Source organism: Typopeltis vanoorti, chromosome 9, assembly GCF_054136105.1.
Source record: "Typopeltis vanoorti isolate ZY-2024b chromosome 9, IOZ_Tvanoo_1.0, whole genome shotgun sequence".
Classification (NCBI taxonomy): Eukaryota; Metazoa; Arthropoda; class Arachnida; order Uropygi; family Thelyphonidae; genus Typopeltis; species Typopeltis vanoorti.
The window spans coordinates 62,258,683-62,279,938 of record NC_143557.1 but is presented as its reverse complement, the minus strand read 5'-3'; the positions used below and the strand labels follow the sequence as shown (position 1 = coordinate 62,279,938).

The following is a 21,256-nucleotide window of genomic DNA, read 5'->3' as shown; positions in this document are numbered from 1 at the left end:
GAACCTAGTATCTTGATCCTTCTTAGATACTAATTTCTAATAATAATGCTAACGAGCTAGTAATGTTGCAATATATAGTGTTCTCCCAGTCACACCAATTCTACCTTACAACAGTGGTGGCCTGTTTCCTTAATGGGAATCTTGCATTTTAGCTGAGGATTGCTGCCATATAAGTATTCATTAATTATAAGCTAGTATTACCTCCAAGCATACCTTCATCAGTTGGAGGAAATGTCACGTAGACCCTTGAGTGGTAGAGGACTTGCATCAGAACAGTAAAACACCTGACCTGCTTATATGCTTGAAATAGAGATCAAACATGACAATAGTAGGGTCTCTCCAGCTTTCTTCCTATTCTTAGTGAGGATGTGACTCCCTTTATAGATATGCTCACTGACATAATTAATTAGGGACATAGTACCTCCACTACCACTACAGGCCAGCCACTTTCTCACATGTGGATAGTACACAAGACTGAATTTAATGGTAATGCATCAGAAGGCTGCTGCTTACTCTTCCCAATTGTGCCTGGAAGGGGTTTAATGATATACAAGAACACACTTAGATAGGAGACTAGGCACTCTATGTGGGATTGAATCTTTCACCCAAACTGCATGTCCTTGTTCTGTAAGGTTCTGATGGTATCAGAAACTTACAGAATGAAAAATAAAAAAATCCCACAATAATACAGAAGGAACAACAAAAAAAAAAATTATCAAAAATACACAAATTAAAAACTTATAAATTACTACGCACGCATACTGATATTCGGGGCCTCATTATTAACATTAATGACATGCATCAAAACTGGATCTGTTATTTATTTTTTTATTTATTAAACACAAGTATTCACAAGAAGGCAAAGGTTGTAGCTACACCTTGTTATTATGCTAATACACTGATGATTAGTTAGTTTCTAGTTGAAATATTTTCAGTAATAAAATTATTATATTCTCATGAATATGTAGGTTTAACAAATGTTATAATGGCACAAGTTCCAATAAAATTTCATATTATCTCTGTATTTCTCATAGAACTTAGCTGACATCCTCAACTATTGCTGATAAATGTTGAAAGTTTTTCCACTTGGTTATACTATAAATTAAAGATGCCAAGAAATTATATTCTTGATTTAATCCTTTATCCAAATGTAAGAAAACAGATTTTATGCATGAAGTATATAGACTTGTATATAGAGGCTAATGACCATATCAGTTGCCATAGTATCCCATAATGCAAAACATATATCCTTTCAGGTATGTATAATGTTATACATTATGGGAAGGGTTACTGCCCAGACCAGCTTCAGCCTGTTAATATTGGGATTCCTCTCCAAAAACTCTTAAGTGATATACAAGATCACTCTAAATCTCACTAAGTGATCCTAAAGGATTGCTACTAAACTTGTTACTCCTGACCTGAATGACTTCAGGAGAGGAAACTGAGCAGTGGCTACACTCATTAACAGGCAAAAGCCTGCCAGTGAGCAGAACCTTTATATTCCCCAAGAAGCAAGCTGACCCAAAGATGAACATTATCAAATGTTATCAGTGTGAGCCAGACCCAGAAGGGATATTAAGTTGAAGTAATTCAGAAGTCATATATTCCCATATACAATTAGTGAAAAGGTGTATCACTATTATTAAGCCCGTATCCAAATATAAGCAAACAAACATCTCTGATCCAGAGTAATTAAATAATAATTAAGTGAATAAAGGATCAGACAGTTGTTACAATTCCTTTATCCATTATTGTTAATAAATGTATCCACCAGCAGATAATAGAATGTTTCAGGAAAAGAATTGCTGCAGTTTATAAAGTTATAGTTGTTCTAAAAACATTCTGTGTACCTTGTGCATCTCACTTGAATGACTGACTAGACAAATAATAGGCAAAATATTTCTGGAACATTCTGGATTCTGATTTCTTATCTGGCTAAATTAATTTTGTATCGTATCCCGTTATAACATCTGAAATGAGATCGATATTAAAGAGGTATCCATCTAGTACTCTTAATGATCGTTACACTATTGCTGAATAAGCAGTCAAGCTACTATGATGTGTTTTTCAATATCAATCTTATTTGAGAGATTGCAAGGTCTATAGCATATCTGTGCTACATATGGGCTAAATTTTTGCTAATAAGCCAGCTGCTGCACTCATTTTATTGTTTTGTGCATAAGATTTTGTTGGTCATGTAGTCACAAAGAACTCCAGATGTGCTATTTATGCTCGCCTTATGCATTCAGCATCTAGGAATGCAGCTAGCAATCTTAGTGAAGGAGGTGGGCTGACCTGATATTAATCCATTCTTAAAATTTTGAGTAATATGTATATGTTAGAGAAAAATATAAATATGATATTTGAAGATAATTGCCAGAATTATTTTATTTGTTATAGGAAATGAGATATGACAATAAATTGTACAACAAAATCTATCTACAATTTATCACAAGATTAGTGCAAAAATTCAACTTCTGTCATTTGCAGCTGTACTTGCATCTAGAGCCTATCTTTCTCCTTGGAAGCTGCAATAGAAAGTAGAGAAGTATATGCTTTGAAAGTAGTAATAGAATCCAGTGCTTGATTAATAATCTGCTTTTCAATTCATTCTTTGCGCACCTTTACTGTGTATTACTCTCCTTTTTCCTCTCCATGAAATAAATCTCTATAGAAGTCTAGAGCATAGGATTCTAAATATAAATAAATTAAAACACTGGAGAAAAGTTTGTAGTACTACCATATATACACATCAAATAAAGATTTATGAATATTCAGAGCTTTATGCATTTTTCCATATAACTTCCTGAAGATGCTATTAGTTATAAGTAAGTGAAATCCACATTAATTAAATATATTTAGGGATTTCCTGTAATTCTCATTTATTTATTTGTTTTACATGCTGTCTTCACATTTCTCTTTAAAATATATATCAAATGAATGTTTGTGTTATATACATATAATTAGAAATGTTCAAAATTCCTAAAAATATTTTCTTTTTTAAGGGTTCTCAGTTTGTTGGTATGGGACAAAGCTTGATCGAATATCCAAATGTAAAAGACATGTATGATGTGGCTAGTGATATTTTGAAATATGATCTTTTAGACTTATGCCTGAATGGACCAAAATCAAAATTGGATAAGACTGTACATTGCCAACCAGCTGTTTTAGTCACATCTTTGTCTGCTATTGAAAAACTAAGGGTTGATTCTCCTAGTGTAAGTATATTTAGATTCATTAATAATAGAGATGAAATACACACATGCACGCACACTTGCATATGCATAATTGAATTGCTTGTAGTAAAAGTTAGCATACAATGGCACATAAATAGACTAACACTTCAATTAAGAAAACTACAAACCATTCAGTAAATACTTATTATATTATTATCATTATTGTACGTATGTGGGTATATCAAGGCCTTATAAAGAGGAATAATGACTTCCTTATATCTACTTATTAGTGTGTTCTTGCACATTTTTTTTGGTAAATAACTGCATCCACCAAATGGAAAGAATTTGAGACCAGCTCTGCATAGCTAGATAGGAGAAATGCTTCATAGTGTGAATGTTAAGGCCCTAGTTCCTGTTTGCTAGATAACGTCTGCAAGTTCAGTGAATATGTTTTATTCACAGAACTATTTCAATTAACTTCTTATGTAGGTTAATGTGGGAAACATTAGAAAGAGCAGTGCAGGCATACAACTAGATGATGTGGTATAACTAGGCATAGAAGCTACCTAAGTCAAGTGAATGTTGCTGTCCATACTGCCCCTCTAATTATTTTTACACACACTGTTTTGCTATTATGTGAATTGTGGCATCCAAGGTGACCATTTCTTCCTCTGCCCTAGTTATCCACTGCAAGTATATGTGTATAATCTATGTTGTATCAGAAGCATATGTCAGATGCAGAATTATTGACTGAAAGAGTTTTAAAATGAAAAGTTGAAGAAACCCATACTGCAACTGTTTTTGGATTTTAATACTGGTTAAAACACTTGGTTAACTATAACTCTACTGCAATTAAAAATTCACTTAATGTGGTGTACACAGGAGGATATATAACTTGTTACATCCAAGTGCCTATATAGAAACCTAATTAAAATATGCTAGGGCTAATACTCCATACATAGCCTACTCTTTCTGCCAGTTGTGTGCATTTTCTGGCTGACTTGTCTTTCAGGATGAGAGAGAAAAATGTTTCTGGTAAAAAGAAACTATTTAAAAAAAAAAAAAGAAAAGATAAAAAAGCTGCTCTAATACTTTAATGTAACACATAGTATTTGCTTACACATTTATATATTACAGTAGAGATGTTGCTGCTTAAGAGAAGAATTATCTGGGCTTTTTCAGCAGTAATGTGAGATCATTTTGTTCAGATTATGAGCCACATGGGGGGGGTCAAATTTTTTGACATGACTTTTGAATGGTACAAAGTTTTGAGAGTTGCACTCTTGTGAGCTTTAAGTTAATGCGATGTAAATTATTTCTTGCATCTGAATCAAAAAATTATACATTTTAATGTATCGTTTTTTGTCATTTCAGAAATAATAGAACTGTATTTAACAGAAAAGTAGGCTTTCAGGTTCTAAAGTATGCTGAATTTTACAGCGACTGCTAATTGCTAGTATACTCATTTTCCTTGTCAGGAAAGAAATTTTTTTTGTTTATGAATTATCAGAATTATCTGTTCATGTTTATTGATAGCAGTGGGGTTCAGTGCTCTAGACATAATGGCTATATATAAAACTTGCACACACACACACACACACATATATTTTAGGTTTTTCAGAGTATGAGTTTTACTGTGGTTATGTACTTTTAGCCGGCCTGGTTGGTGGAGTGGTTAGCATGTCCACTCTCCAGCCAGGAGGCTGTGGGTTCGAATCCTGCTGTGGGCAGGGATGTTTGTAATTGTCCTACAAACTTTGTGTGGAAAGGGAATCTGCGACCCTACCACTTAGGTAATAGCAGAAGACATAATTGCCAAAACCATGTGAAGTGCAGCAGTAATCATACCGTGTCTATGGACGTCAAATGTGAAAAAAAAATTTTGAAAGTGTGTTCTTCAGTAGCCAATAGTAATCTTATAAGCAACCTTAGCAAGCCTTCTAAACATCAACTCTCTGTCCACCACCACTCCTAAATCACTAGCTACATCCGTTTCCTGGAGTACAATTCCATTAATAGGTGCACAGCTTGTAATCTATATATACCAAAATGCATGACTACATTTCTCCACATTCATCTGATACCTATTATCTTTAGCTCATACTGACAGCCTATTTAAATCATACTGCAAGCTCTCCACATTGCCCTGATTAACTATTACTACCTGCTTTCACTCATCATCAAACAACTGAATATATCCTTTAAAGGCTGCTTCCTACGTGCAAATTAAACAGTAGTCATCCCAGCACTGAAAATTGTGGCACACCATTAGTCACCTGCTTTCGACTTTATTCTACCCTTCCATATACCACTTTCAGATATTTCTCCAGCAGCCACCCTCTTATCCACACAACCAATATCATATCCATCCCTATTTGTTGTAATTTGTGTAACAGAATTCCATGTGATATTCTGTCATATGCCTTTGCGAAATCAAGCAGAATTATTGTGTAACCATTTCCTTTATCCAAAGCAGCTGTTACTCTATTATAAAAAGTTAGTAAATTACTAAGACATGACCTACCATTCACAAAGCTATGTTACCCCTCATACAGGATCATATTTTTATCCATCCATTCTTGAATTCTCTTTCTGGCCAATTTTTTAGTACTCTTACCACAATGCCTAAGATATTGATTAGTCTGTAATTTGCTACTACAGTCTTAGAACCTCCTTTTGCAAGGAAATTATTTTGCCCTCTTTCCAATCCCTTGGAACTCTAGCAGTACTGAAACATGCAGCTTAACATTGTTATGTTAAGCTTTGTGTCTACAAGAGTTATGTAGTGACTTTGGCTCCAAAGTGACAAACAGTACTCTGCAACATGAAAGACTAGAGTCAGGGATGCTATTCTAAGTCGAGGCATTACAACCCCAAGTTGTGCATGTCAGCTTGTTTATGATGTTCCTGGCAGATCTTTTTAACTTTTTTTTTTTTTTTTCCCCCGGATGTTTTTGGTAAATTAGACTATGGTCAAGTGTAACACCAAAGAAACAAGGGTTACCTTCATTGATTAGACTACTGTTGTAGAAGTTTTTGTGGTTATTTAGGTGAAAAGCAGAAACAACAGTTTTGCTGCAATTAGGAGATAGTCCCCAGCGTTCAAAGTAATTTTGTAGCGAGCTCAGATCTTTGCTCGGTGTTTCCTCATGGCTTTGGAACATAGTCTTGGGTGACAATAGCCATGTCTTCAGCATAGATAAACTTTCATCTGTCTATTCGAGAGGGTATTGCTTGTGTAAAGGGTGAATAAAGCTGGGGCGAGTACAGATCCTTGTGAGATAAACGTTCTGCTTTTTTGGGAATTCAGATGAACCTTTATTTTACTATTGGAGATCATTTGTTCTAGCAAATTTAGTGTTTTTTGGCATTTGATTATTTTAGTTGCTTTATACAGCAAACTTTTCTTCATTCTTCCATACAGTGTCATAAGCTAATGTTAGGTTATCCAAATGTCTCCAAACATTTTTCATATGAAGTATTAATTTCCTGCTCTGCTGTTAAGATCTTCAGTAAGGACCAAATTTTTCTATGTGTCATCTGCCTTCTCTAGTGCTTTGAAAAATTCTCTACTTCCTTAGTACAGCTTCTGTGACTGTAGGCACAAAAAAGTCTCATTGTCCAATTCCCCATTCTGATATTTGCCCACATTACTCTAATTAATATCTTCATATTCAATATTGAATGCTATTATAGCTACTCTTTATTTTCTCTGATAATTTTTTGAACATTACATCTTATATTTGTTGCTTAGAAGAATTCCACCTGTTTTTGTTTCGGTAACATCTGTTATGTCATTCTAGTACTTATTGAATTCTTCTTAGTTCAATTTCTTTTCCGTTGATGCCAGTCTTAAATTTGATAATGTTGAATAGGAGCTTGTTGTTACTGAGAATTCATTATGAAAATTTAACCTTCAGCATGAATTGTCTTCATACTAAATTATTTACAAGATGTGGATACTGTTCAAGTGCCCACATATTTTCACTTTTTTTGCTACTTTGGATCACTGGTTTCACTGGATTTGGTTGTTTCTTACTTTTGGTTCTTAGTGGCTAGGAAGAAATGCTCCAAATACCATAGTAACTTATGTTTTAAGTTACAAGAAATTATGATTAACTTTGCAATTTCTCGTAAACACTTCATAACTTTCAAAAAATACACTTTCAAAAAATTGAGAGCTTATGAGGAATAGAATCATTCAGCTTACTTGGCATTCTGCAAAACAGTCTTTTATAACCAAACATTTTATATATTAGGCTTCTTACATTCAACTTTGTCTTTTATTTTAATTTACGTGCATAACTGAGGATTCAGTTTTATATTCTATCTTGAAGTCTGTTGGTCTGAATGTGCCAAGTTCTTTCATTCATGGTTACACATTGGCTAGCATTCATTAGGTAGAGTTATACAGACTCCAATGTTACAGCAATTAGTTTACTTAAAACTAAGATAAAATAACACTCAATGATTCAACTTTTATTAGGTCATCATCAGGAATGTGCGTGCACATATGTGCGTGTGTGTGTGTGTGTGTGTGCATGTGTTAAATGTCATAATCATCATCATCAAATTCCTGCCATATACCCTCAAGGGGTGTACAGGATATGATAGTACTACATGAAAAAAATTACATTATTACTAACTTCCTATCTACAATTTTCCTCCAAATCAGTCTGTTACTTGTCAAGACTCCAACATTATCAGATCTTATATTTCTATCGTCTAAAGCATTTTGTACCGTATCAATCCACCTGTATCTTGGTCTTCCTCTGGGTCGTTTTGCTGCCAACCTGGCAGAGAACACTTGTTTTGCTAATCTTTCTTCACCCATTCTGTTTAAGTGACCATACCACCTGAGATTAGCTCTGCTAACAAATTCCTGGATGTTGCCAATGTCAAGTTCTTTCCTAATATCCTCGTTTTTAATATGATATTGCCATTGATGCCATCTGCTCATGCCTATAATCTTTCTCAGGACTCTCATATCTGCGGTCTCTAGTCTTTGGTCAAGTGTTTTACTTCTGACCCAGCTCTCAGATCCATAAGTTAAAACTGGTTTGAACACTGTCTTGTATATAGCTAATTTAGTGTTCCGACTAATTTCTCTCTTATTGCATATGAATTTATTCACTTGACTTCCTACCATACCAGCTTTAAATGTCATAATTAAACACTTAAATAAATTGAACTACATCAAATACTACTGGTTAGTTAATTCTCTACACTCCTATTATTTTTAGGTTCTGTTTGTTGTCCATCAACCACTGGTTATAAATTGAACTCCTAGTATTTTGTATTTGGAGATCTGCTATCCTGTTTGGACCCACGGCTACAAAACTTTAAATATCTTCCTACGCCACCCGAACAAACAGACATACATATCTAGTTTATGACTGAGATTGAAAGCAGTAAATAACACTATTCCTTTTGTGGAGATTAATCTTCCCTGGTCTGTCTTTCTGTCATGGTCTACCATAAACCTACATATACAAAGAATACATACATAAAGACATATCCAACACAAAAAGTAGCTGTCATTAGCATCCCTCAGAAATAGAGCTCTAGCAATTTGCTTTGATAAGCAGGCTCTGAAAGATGAGTTTGAAATGATCAGCAAAACATTTTTAAAGAATGCCTACAACAGGAACACAATCAATAGAATCCTTTCCAAGACCAAAATCATAAGGTCATAGCCATTACTTACAATAGGAAAATTTCAGAGAAAATAGGCAGAACACTACAGAAATACAATGTCAAGGTGACATTCAAGCCACCCACAAAATCAAAAAAGCCTACTTAGCTCACTTAAATATTTCTTTTCTCCCCAGGGGTATACAAAATCCAGTGCACCTATAATTTATTCTACTTAGAGAAACATAGGACAAACAATTCCAGTAAGAAAAGAAGAGCACAAATCCATCATCATCAAATTCCTGATATATACCCTCAAGGGGTGTTCAGGATATGATAGTACATGAAAAATTACATCATTACTAACTTCCTATCTACAATTTTCCTCCAAATCAGTCTGTTACCTGTCAAGATTCCAACATTATCAGATCTTATTTTTCTATCTTCTAAGGCACTTTTTACTGTATCAATCCACCTATATCTTGTTCTTCCTCTGGGTCATTGTCCTGGCAGAAAACATGTTTTTGCTAATCTTTCTTCTCCCATTCTGTTTAAGTGACCATACCATCTGAGATTATCTCTGCTAATACATTCCTGGATGATGACAATGTCAAGTTCTTTCCTAATATCCTCGTTTTTAATATGATATTGCCATTGATGTCATCTGTTCATCTTTCTCAGGACTCTCATATTTGTGGTCTCTAGTCTTTGATCAAGTGTTTTACTTATAACCCAGCTCTCAGACCCATAAGTTTAAATTAAATTGGCTTGAATACTGTCTTGTATACAGCTAATTTAGTGGTTTGGCTAATTTCTGTCTTATTCCATATAAATTTATTGAGTTGACTTCCTACCATACCAGCTTTGCTGATTATGTTGTCTATTTCCATATTTAATTTACCATCTTCACCAAAAATCGTGCCTAAGTAGCTGAAATGTTTTACTTGTTCTATAGGTTCCCCATTCACAATGCAGTTGATATTTTCAATGTTTCTGCCTACTTTCATTGTCTTTGTCTTTTTAATATTGACCTTCATACCATATCTATTACAGCAGTTCTTCACTTGAATCAGGGAATCTTGCAGACTTGTAGCAGATTTATTTAGAAGGATAACATTATCCTCATAAAGCAAAGAGCTGAGATTAACAGACACAATTTTGATATCAGGATTAATACCACTTTCCTTCATAATGTGATAGATAATGAATAACAGAGGGTATAATGTACATCCTTGTCTGACACTAGATTTAACATTAAACCACCTTCCTGTACTTTCTTCAATTCTAACTGCTGACTTACAACTCAAATAAACACTAAGTATTGCTTGATATAATGCCCCATTTACACCATAAAACTGGAGCATTTTGAATAGCTTCTCTCTTAGTACCTTGTCGTATGCCTTTTCCAGATCTACAAAACTTAAATACAGATCTTTGTTATATTCCCATGATTTCTCCATTATTTGTCGTAAAGTGAAAATCTGATCTTGACAGCCTCTATTTGGCCTGAATTCAGCTTGTTCTTCACCAAGCTTCTCTTCCACAATCCTTCTCAACCGTTTCTCAAGTATACTTGCATAAATCTTACCAGGAACACTCAGTAGAGCTGTAATTCTCACATTCAGTTTTATTTCCCTTTTTTATATATGGTACTACGAGAGCTCTACTCCAATCATGTGGAACTCGTCCCTCTGTTCCAGGTCTTCTGAACTATGCAGTGTAGCGATGGTAAGACTTTTATACCTCTATACTTGAGCATTTCTGGTCGAATATCATCTACTCTTGCTGCTTTTTCTACTTCAAGTATGGATACATATTCCTGATTGCATGCCTGGTCAGTGTTTTTTTACCACTATGCTCTCATCACTGCTTGTTTCATTTAGCAATTTTTCGAAGTAATTACTCCATACTTCAAGGATATCTTTTTCTCCTGTTTTCATGTCACCTTTATCATCTCTAATTCCTTTTATAGCACTCTCTCCTCCATTTCTGGGCTTCTTCAACAACCTCCAGAATATCTTGCCGCCCTTCTTCATGTTTATTTTCTATGTTCTTACCAAAATCCTCTCGTGACTTTTGTTTAGCTAGTTTTACACAGGGTCTAGCTTTCTTCCATTTGTCTCTGTATTCTCTAAGAGCACAAGCTGACTTATTTGCCAGGAACTTTTGATATGCTTTCTTCTTTTCTTTCACAGCCTCTTTAACTTCCTGTGTCCAACATGGAGTTCTGATTTTTCTATCCTTACAGACAACCTCACCAAATGCCTCTCTGGCTGAATCAATCAGTGTTTTCTTCATGGCTTGCCACTGAATCTCCAGGGTTTGTTTCCTGTTCCGAAACTCTCATTTTTTCTTCAATAATGTTTGTATGTTTTAGTCTACAATTCACATCTGGGAGCTGCTCAACTTCTATTCGCTTTAAAAGTTACTTATATGTTCTTCTTTTCGATATGAAATTAAATTTTATTCTGCTGAAGACTAAATGGTGATTACTTCCAATTTCCAATCCTCTGTACACTCTGGTGTCCTGCCAGGGAGAAAACATCACTATCAACAATAACATAGTCAATGACACTTTTCTTATTCCTTGCCTCTTCTCTTCATGTGAATTTGTGCACATTTTTATGTTGGAACATAACCAGTCTATGTCCTGAGCAGAAATGTAATCGGTATGTGTCATTATTATTATTATCTTTGCTCTTTTCTCCAAATTTTGAGAAAATTTGGAAAAGAACACTAACATAATGAAAAAAGGACCAACTTTTCCTTTGTTCATTATGTTAGTGTTGCTTTAACCTCAAAAAATTCCTCCACTTCTACCTTAGTAGAGCCTTTTGTGGGACCCATAGGCACAAATAAGTCTCATTGTCCAGTTCCCCATTCTCATTTTTGCCCACATCACTCTACTTGAGACTGTGTGCCATAGTATTCAATATTAGCTCATATTGAATACTATGGCTACTCCTTCTTTTCCTTGATTGTCATTGCCTGAATATAACATTTTGTATTTATTGCTCAGAAAGATCTCACCAGTTTTTGCCTTTTTTGTTTCAGTCACCCCTATCATGTCAATCTGGTACTTATCCAGTTCCTTAGCTAGCTCCATTTCTTTGCCATTTAGGTCTTATGTTGATAGTACTGATTTTGAACTCTAGTGATGATGAGTTGGGGTGGGTTTTAGGATTTGTTCCAGTAGCTGATTTTTCACTGTTTGCCCTGGTTCCCTGACGAAAACAACGGGGCCTTTTTTGACCATAATTTTTTATTTTGGTTTAAACCAATAAGAGTACAGTTTGGTCAGTTAAATCCCAAATTGCCAGACCATCCTCGTTCGTTCAGTATCCAGGTAGATACCTAACAGGGTGCACCACGAGAAGGTGAGGATTGGACATTAGGTCAGAAGCCCTGATCGGTTCTCTGCATTCTTTTAAAGGCTATGTCGAGGTCTTCTCTCAGTTATATAGTTTTGACTGTTAAGCACCCTTTAAGCACATTAAATTTCTTCATAATGAAAAAATCAGGCCTTTTTGATTATGCACTTCAGATTCCACAGGATTGGCTGTAAAGGTGCCCAGTCCTTCTATTCACTTTGGTGTGATTAGATATCCAATGTCATATTATATTGGTGGGATGATGCTAGAAGAAATTGATGAAGCTAAGGTATCTTGGAGTGTTACTAGATAGGAAATTGAAGTTCAAGGGCCATGTAGGAAAGATTGCAAATACAACTGAAAATATAATTGCAATGATGAAATAAACGTTTTTCACATGTAAAGATAATACATGGAAAGGATTTGAGAGGAAGTGTTCACTTGTTTGCTGATGATGCAAAGTTGGGTAGAGCAATTGTGAGTGCACAGGATGTCAAAATTTTACAGGATGATTTGGATAGTTTGGAGGACTGGGCTAGGAAAAATGGATGTCAGTTTAATGTGGCAAAGTGTAAGGTTATGCACTTTGGGGTGAAAAGAATAGCAGCAGTATATCGCATTGGTGGAACCGTACTCCAGGAGATTGATGAGGCCAGGGATTTGGGAGTGCTGGTGGATAGGGAGTTGAAGTTTAGGGGGCACATTGCAAAAGTGACTAAAACAGCTCACCAAATCACTTGGCTTCTGAAAAATACTTTAACATGCAGAGACAAACAAGTTGTTGTTCCTCTGTACCGAGCCTTGATAAGACCCCATCTGGACTTATGTGCCCAGTTATGGGCACCAGGGTTTCTTCGTGATGGGGAGGAAGTGGAGAGGGTCCAGAGACTAGTGACCAAGATGATAGCAGGTCTGTGGAATGAACCTTATGAGAATAGGTTGAAGATTTGTGGGTTGCAGAAATTGGACGATAGGCAAAGGAGGGGTGATATGATTGAGACATTCAAATTATTGAAGGGTTTTTATAAGATTGATCCAGAAGATATTTTTGAAAATATGACTGGTGGTTGGAGGACTAGGGGCCATGCAATGAAGCTGGGCAAGAGCATGGTTGACAAGGGTGTTAGAGCTAGGTTTTTTACTTGGAGAGTGGTGAATGAGTGGAATAAGCTTCCAGAGTCTGTTGTGGGTGCTACGACCGTGAATGAGTTCAAGGTAAGATATGATAGATACTGTGTGAATGTTGAATAGTTGTTCCAGACATGATGTTAGGGCCTCCCTCGATGAGTCTGTCGACTCCTTGGAGTTTCCCGGAACAATAATAATAATAATAAGAAGAATGTCATTTTGCCTCTTTACATAGCCTTTGTAAGACTTCATTTGGACTATTGGGCACAGGTCTGGTCTCCTGGTTTCCATTGTCATTATGATATATTGGAGAGAGTGCAAAGTAGAGTCAAAATGATATTATTGGAATATTTTGAATTGAGAATTTGTAGACTGCAGACACTAGCAAACAGGAGAAAGAGGGGTGATATGATTAAGACTTACAAACTTCTGAAAGAGTCGCACAGGATTTCAGTTGATTGAATTTTTCAATTTATGGAGGATGGGGAAAGGACAAGAGAGCATCCTTGGAAGCTGAGAATGAATGCGTAATTGGAATGGATTGCATTAAATGTGAGTGCAAGCAGTGTGAATGAATTCAAGAATAAGTATGATAGCTGGTGCGTGTAGTATGTTGACCTTCCTCGATGAGTCCCTGACTCTCTGGAGGTCTCTTAATAATAATAAACTTCTGACACCTCACCTGCACCCCAGACATGTCACTGATGTACTAATAGGTCCTTCAACCTCTTGTGTATGGCATCAGCGTGTGTGTACAGGTAAATTTCAATATATCTGGTTAATTCATGCAATGAGTGTACCTTATATATCGACACACACTGCATGTATTAAAGTTATAAACCAATGGGGAATATTTGAATTCATTCTTAATGTTTTGGAGCTTTTGTCACAGTTAATGAACTTCTGATTACTCACTTACACCCCAGACATGTCAGTGATTTGCTTATAGTTCCCTCTCGTGTATGGGATCATTGTGCATGTGTGTGTACAGGTAAACTTAAGATTGTTGTTGTTGTTATGATCCATCGAGTCGTTTCCGACTCCTGGCGACTCCACAAACATACACTCTCCATTCCGATCTGTCTCTGACCATGTCTTTCAGAACCTCCAAGCTTACTCCAGTTGCTTCTTTAACTCCATCCACCCATTTAATTCTTGGTCTTCCTCTTCTCCTCCTTCCATCAACTTTAGCAAGCATCATCATCTTCTCCAGACTGTCATTTGCTCGCATAATATGTCCGAAGTATGACAATATTTGCTTGATGATCATAGCTTCAAGGGAGCAATCTGGCTTTATTCTGTCTATCACTGATTTATTGGTTTGCTTTGCAGTTCTATGGTATTCTTAGTAAGCGTCTCCAAACCCATAATTCAAATGCATCTATCTTCCTTCTTTCACTATTTCTCAGGATCCAACTTTCACATCCATACAACACCACAGGGAATACCATTGCTTTCACGATTCTGATTTTTGTTGTGAGGCTAATATCTTAACTTTAAAGATCTTGCTTAAATGTGTCGTTGCTTTTCTTCCCGAGTAATAATCTTCTTCTAACTTCTGTTGTGCCCCCTTTCTTATAAATTCTTATATCTCTATATCAAGCCGATAAAAGTGATGTCTCTTCTACATGGGTCACGTGGTATCTCTATCACACAAAGAAATAGCCTCAGGGTAGAGCCAAAATTCATTGTGGCTAGAGTCCTCAAACATTACCTCTCTTAAAATCCCAAGAAATTTGTATTTTTAGACCGTGCCGCTTGGAATTATTAGATTAAAGATAATAACTCAATCAAGAGGTAAGTTAGAAGATATACTCATGTGACCTAGGGTTGCAATCATAGCCTTAACCTTAATCAATTAAACTCCCGCTCAGATCTCTAATAAGTTTCACATGCGGTGCATCGAATTCTATACACAGACTCGTGTTTAGTTAATTTCAAGCAAGGTTTATTAGCTTCTAAAATTACAGTTTACATACATAAACAATCATCACTCTAAATAGACATATTCTAATCTAAATCAATTAAACAGCTAAACTTCATCAGGTATGATCTCTGAACATAATTTTCCTCGAGTAATTCACACACAAGATAATAATTCTTTAACATCTAGATCACTACTAAATTCCATTAATTAATTTCTATACTAACAAACTGGTAACTTTAAGCATTCTTCAACATATAAATATTCAGATTCACTTAATTACTATTCACTCATGACTTCCCTAAAACACAATTTTCTTCAGATAATTCACACACAAGTTAATAATTCTTTAACATCTAAATCTACTAAATTCCATTCATTAATTTCCACACTAACAACTGGTAACTTTAAGCATTCTTCAACATACAAATATTCAGATTCATGAGTGAATAGTAGTTACTATTCACTCATGACTTCCTATAAAACACACGTGCTATAGTCCTGACCTATAATTGTATCTAAATCCTTCACTAACAAAGGACCCATATCATCACGCACTCAGATTACATTCATATAAATAACAAACTTTACTTATCTCCACTCAGTGGTATCTCTAATTTTCTGCATCTGTTTCATTAGGACACTTCTTTGTTTCCCTCAATCTACCCTGGATTAACTTCTTCATAGTAATTACCAGCCTAGATATTGGGCGCATGCTTCTGCTGACTTTTTAACAGCATGGTCTGCCGTTACTTTCAGGGAATCTAGGACAAGGTTACCCGCAGTAACATCGTCCTAGTCTAGAGGTATCGTTCGGCCATCCCCGAACCAGCACCAGGCTAAACCTTCACTACTCGAGGAAATCCGAAAACTCCACACGATGAAAAAAAAACCAAGAGAGTTTACTCCACGCACCAAGCAAGCGACCGCTTGGGGCAACAGACTGCTTTCCCCCCCCCCAGAACTTCGAGCTCATTTTTATTTTACAAGTTATTCTTACATTGAATTTAATATCAACACAAAATCATAACTCTCTTAATTTACACTTTATCTCTGGCAACTATGCTTTATACATATTTATCTAAATTCCCTTTTTTATTATTATAAAATCCTCCTTGAGCTGATTAATTATCTCTTTCTTCTTAAATTAATGTATTCAATATTTTCTAAATTTCACAACGATACCTACTTAGAAACAAGCATGTTTACTTAATTATTTTCCAGGGTTTTTACTTCTTTGCTCGTTATACCATGATAAGTGGAAATTTAACATTCTTAACTTATCAGGGTATAACACTTCTTCGATACAATAACCATCTTTATCAATTTGGGATCCTAGGAACATGCGGTTAATTCATGCAACAATTGTATTGTATATATCGAAACTGCCTTTCTACAAAACATATTTGTCAAGCATCATTTGAATAGTTGTAGCTTATTTCTCTTCATGAAATTTATGATAACAGCTAATTCTGTTCTCGAGGGTTGGATGAACTAACATGCTTCTTTCCACATTCAGATATAAATCCATAATTTGTTGCTTAAGTTTCCATTATTCAAAACATCTATTTGAGTTTCTTTCACAAAATTTCCTTTGAGATACACTCTGCTCCTTCAATCACAATCTTCTTTCTTGTTGTGGGCATGCTGTTGCTCCAATTCTATAAGATCCATTGTCAGTGAGTGGCAGTAAATGTGAATTCAGCTATTCTCTTACACTGGAGAAATCGCCATCTTCAAAGCCAAAATCCTTTCCATTTATCCTAATTTCTTCAATAAGATTGTCAACTTGACTTTCGAAGTGGCAAAATTCATTTGCACAGTAAAGCAGAAGATATTTCCACATGGCCCTTATTGTGCTAGCCGTAATTTCTTGCCCTGACTCATAGCTATTTCAATAGCTTTCCTAATGTTAAAATTCTTCCAAAATTTAGCAATACCAATCAATTACACCCCCACACACACACACAATCCTTGGAATATTTCTCAAGGAATGATATTGGAGTGAGATGTCCTGAATGTTCCTGATGAGAAGATTTGCTCTGGACTGAAGAACCAAGGAGTGACAGCCATAAGGAGAATCCTCATACGTTGGAATGATCACCTGGTTCCAATCAGAAATATCATCTTACGTTATCATCATCATACCTGTCGAGGATTTAGGCCTAGAGTGCTCTGTTCCAGACTTAGAAGTCATCGTTAGATTTCTTAAGAGGATCCTGGCTTTCTTTTTCCTAATGGTTTGTAATTTAAGGCTTGTTTTGGTAATCTTTCTGTTTTCATTCTTTCAACGTTCCATCAATTTATGTTTATTTTTTTATTTTTTCTATTACTGATTCCTGGTTTAATTCTTTCATAATTTCTTCATTTCTTTTATGATCAAACAGAATATACTTTGCAGTTTTTCTCATAAACGTCATGTCAGTGGTTATTAATCTTTGTTTGCCGTTTTGTTTTATTCTCCAGATTTCCCTTCCATACAATAGGACTGGTAGGGTTAACGTATCGTATACTTTTAGTCTTGTTTATTTTTGTACTAGGTTTGGTTTAAATATAGTTAATTACACCTGTTATTTTTAAATATTTTGTAATTTTTAGGTTTATATCTTTTTCATTTTCATATGTAATCATACATCCTAGGTAGTTAAATGAATTCACCTGTTCTAAAATCTTAGAACAGGTGAATTCATTCAAGATCCAGTAAAACTATTACTATTTTAGTTTTACTGGATCTTGTCCTTTAAAGGCCATATTTTTTTATTGATATTATCATTCCATAGTCTGCATAGTTAGCCTAGTGACTTTGCGCTTCACAACCATATGCCTGGGGAAGGAGTGTCCTTGGTTCAATTCCCGTCGGCAACATGAGGAACTTAAGGATCTTCCTCACTTGTGAATACAGCTTTGTGAATTTATTGTTGTCCTTTTCACCATACCTAGTGAGCAACACCTTTGCTGTCCCAAAAGACAGTCAGCAAGCCTTTTTTAGTGAAAGGCTGAGTTTTGATTTTTTTGTACCCTTTAGTAAGGTAGCTCAGTGATAATCCATAGACTGCTTCAGGATCATAATGATGAACGCAACTGTAATAGACAGTAAAGAGTTTGTGAATTTAAAAATTCATCAAATTTCTGATATGTACCTTCATGGGGTGCTTAAGGGTCAAAGCTGTATAACTGAGAGGAGACCTCCACATAGCCTTTAAAGGAATGAGGAGAACCGACCAGGGATTCTGACCTAATGTCCAATCCTCACCTTCTTGTGGTGCACCCTGTTGGGTATCTACTTGGATACTGAACGAACGAGGATGGGCTGGCAATTTGGGATTTAGCCGACCAAATGGTATTCTTATTGGTTAAACCAAAATAAAAAACGATGGTACAACATGACAAAATTTCATGCCGGCTGGGGCTTCACCCAGCTAAACAAGGCCCCCGTTGTTTTCGCCAGGAAACCAGGGCAAACAGCGAAAAGTCAGCTACTGGAACAAATCTGAAAATACACCCCAACTCAACATCACCAGAGTTAGATTGGTACTATCAACATAAGAAGCCTGAATGGCAAAGGAATTGACCTAGCTGAGGAATTAGATAAGTACAGGATCGACATTATAGCGGTGACTGAAACAAAAAAGACAAAAACTAGTGAGATCTTTCTGAGCAATAAATACAAAATGTTATATTCAGGCAATGACAATCAAGGAAAAGGAGTAGCCATAGTATTCAACACAAAATACGAGGCTAATCTTCTTGAATAGCAGTCAATCTCAAGTAGAGTAATGTGGGCAAATATGAGAATGGGGAACTGGACTTTTTTTTTTTTTTTTTTGTGAATATGGTCCCACAGAAGGTTCTAATAAGGTAGAAGTGGAGGAATTTTTTGAGGCTTTAGAAAAAGCAACTGACACAATGAAAAAGGAAAAGTTGGTCCCTGTTGGGGATCTAAATAGCAGAGTAGGAAATGATTGTGAGACATACAAAAATATTTTGGGAAAATTTGGAGAAAAGAGCAAAGCTAATAATAATGGCAAATATCTGTTGGATTTCTGCTCAGGACATGGACTGGTTATTACTAACACCATGTTCCAACATTAAAATGTGTACAAATTCACATGGAGAGAAGAGGCAAGGAATAAAAAAAGTCTCATTGACTATGTTATTGTTGATAGTGATGTTTTCTCCCTGGTGCAGGACACCAGAGTGTACAGAGGATTTGAAAATTGGAAGTGATCACTATTTAGTCTTGAGCAAAATAAAATTGAATTTCATATTGAAAAGAATTATGTGTAAGAAAGTTTTAAAGTAAATAAAAGTTGAGCAGCTCTCAGATGTCAACTGTAGACTAAAATACAAACCTGCAAACCGGCAATGTGAACATACAGGATACAGTCATAGGATATAGTATGGCAAGTAAGGCAACGGGAAACCATCCTGCTCATGGTCATTTCCCTAGTATGGTAGCATATAGCTACCACCACCAGCCATATGGCTCAGGGAATAGAATAGAATTATCATTCCATAATCTTTGGCTATCTCATTTAAATTTAAAATATCTTTCTGTAAGTTATCATCAGAACTTGTAATTATTATTTGGTCATCGACATAAAGGAGAGTGTTTAAGTTCACAGTAGGAGAAAGTTTAATACCTTGATAAAATTTTTATTTCATTTAGATAAATACTAAAAAGAGTTGCTGAAAGGAGACATCCCTTTCGGACTCCTTGGTTTATCTCTCTCTCTCGTATATGATAGCTCATGATTTAATCTTATTTGTATTTGATTGTTTTCATATATACTTATGATAGTTTTTAGGATATTATTTGGTATTTTTCTTTCTTTTAATATGTTAAATAAAATGCTTCTATTAACTTTGTCAAATGCTTTATTCAAAGTCAATAAATGTAATATGTGTTTCTAAATTGTATTCTCTTCTTTTCTCTATTATTAATTTTAGGCAAAAAGGCTGGGTCTATACATGATCGTCCTTTTCTAAAATCATTCTATACTTCTGAAATAAAGTTTTCAGAATAGGTATTATTTCTGGGAAATTCCCATGTTATTCATCTAAAATAAACTATTATCTTTTTTTTGGCTATATACCTACTTTTGTTTAGGAGTACCCTTTTTCCATAATGTCATTGGTTTTTTACTCAAATCTTAGGGCATTACACGATGTGTTATAAAACTAATATATGAAGAATAATGTAGGATGAAATGCGGACGTACCTTTTTGGATGTTGTTGGCATATCTCCTTATCCCGGCGATATGCATTCATCTGCTGCTAAACTGTCAAAGGGAGGGTTTGGGGGAAAAGTGGGGGTAAAGCAATATGGGAGAATTATTTGAAAAAATTTTGAAAAAAACCCAGGCTTTTTTATATGTATAAAATTATTATTATTAAGGGTGGGTAGAGAGCACTTTGGGTGTGTGTGTGTGGGGGGGGATTGATGGGAAAAGGTCCATTTCAACCGTGCGTCATCTTTGGAACTCATGGTACAAGTGGAGGCTATGTCATATTGGCTTGGTGTTTCTGTCTTTGGTGCGCTTGTATTATCTCCTATTGGTCGGAGTTGTGACCTAATTTTTATGTTATGGGACTTCCAACTCTTGGAGATTATGTTGGATCGGTGAACGTTTATTGAGTTTTCATTACATTTTATGGCTATTGTTTCCAATATTCCAAGCATTGCTTTGTTATCTTTCATGTCTAATATCATGGCCTTATCGATTTGCGGGGTAAAACAGAAATAGCAATCCATGTCCTTGAACAGAAACATACCCCACGAATCGACTGGCCATAATATTAGACATACAAGATAACGAAGCAATGCTTGGAATATTGGAAATGATAGCCATAAAATGTGACAAACTCAATAAACGTCCACCAACCCTACATAATTTCCGAGAGTTGGAAGCTCCATAACATAAAATTTAGGTCACGACTTCAACCAATAGGAGATAACACAAGCACAAACACCAAGCCAATGTGACATAGCCTTCCACTTCCACCATGAGTTCAGAAGACG

General features: G+C 35.5%; 1 protein-coding gene across 2 annotated transcripts in view; it reads left to right on the top strand.

Annotated features, from left to right (window-relative positions):
- Window positions 1-21,256, top strand: part of LOC150103087 (malonyl-CoA-acyl carrier protein transacylase, mitochondrial-like) — an 86,301-nt gene that overhangs the window by 20,219 nt on the left and 44,826 nt on the right. For both annotated transcript variants that reach the window (XM_090398554.1, XM_090398553.1), the window contains exon 2: window positions 3,006-3,218. In XM_090398554.1, the coding sequence (XP_090254680.1) occupies window positions 3,006-3,218 (213 nt within the window). The remainder of the gene's footprint in view (window positions 1-3,005; window positions 3,219-21,256) is intronic.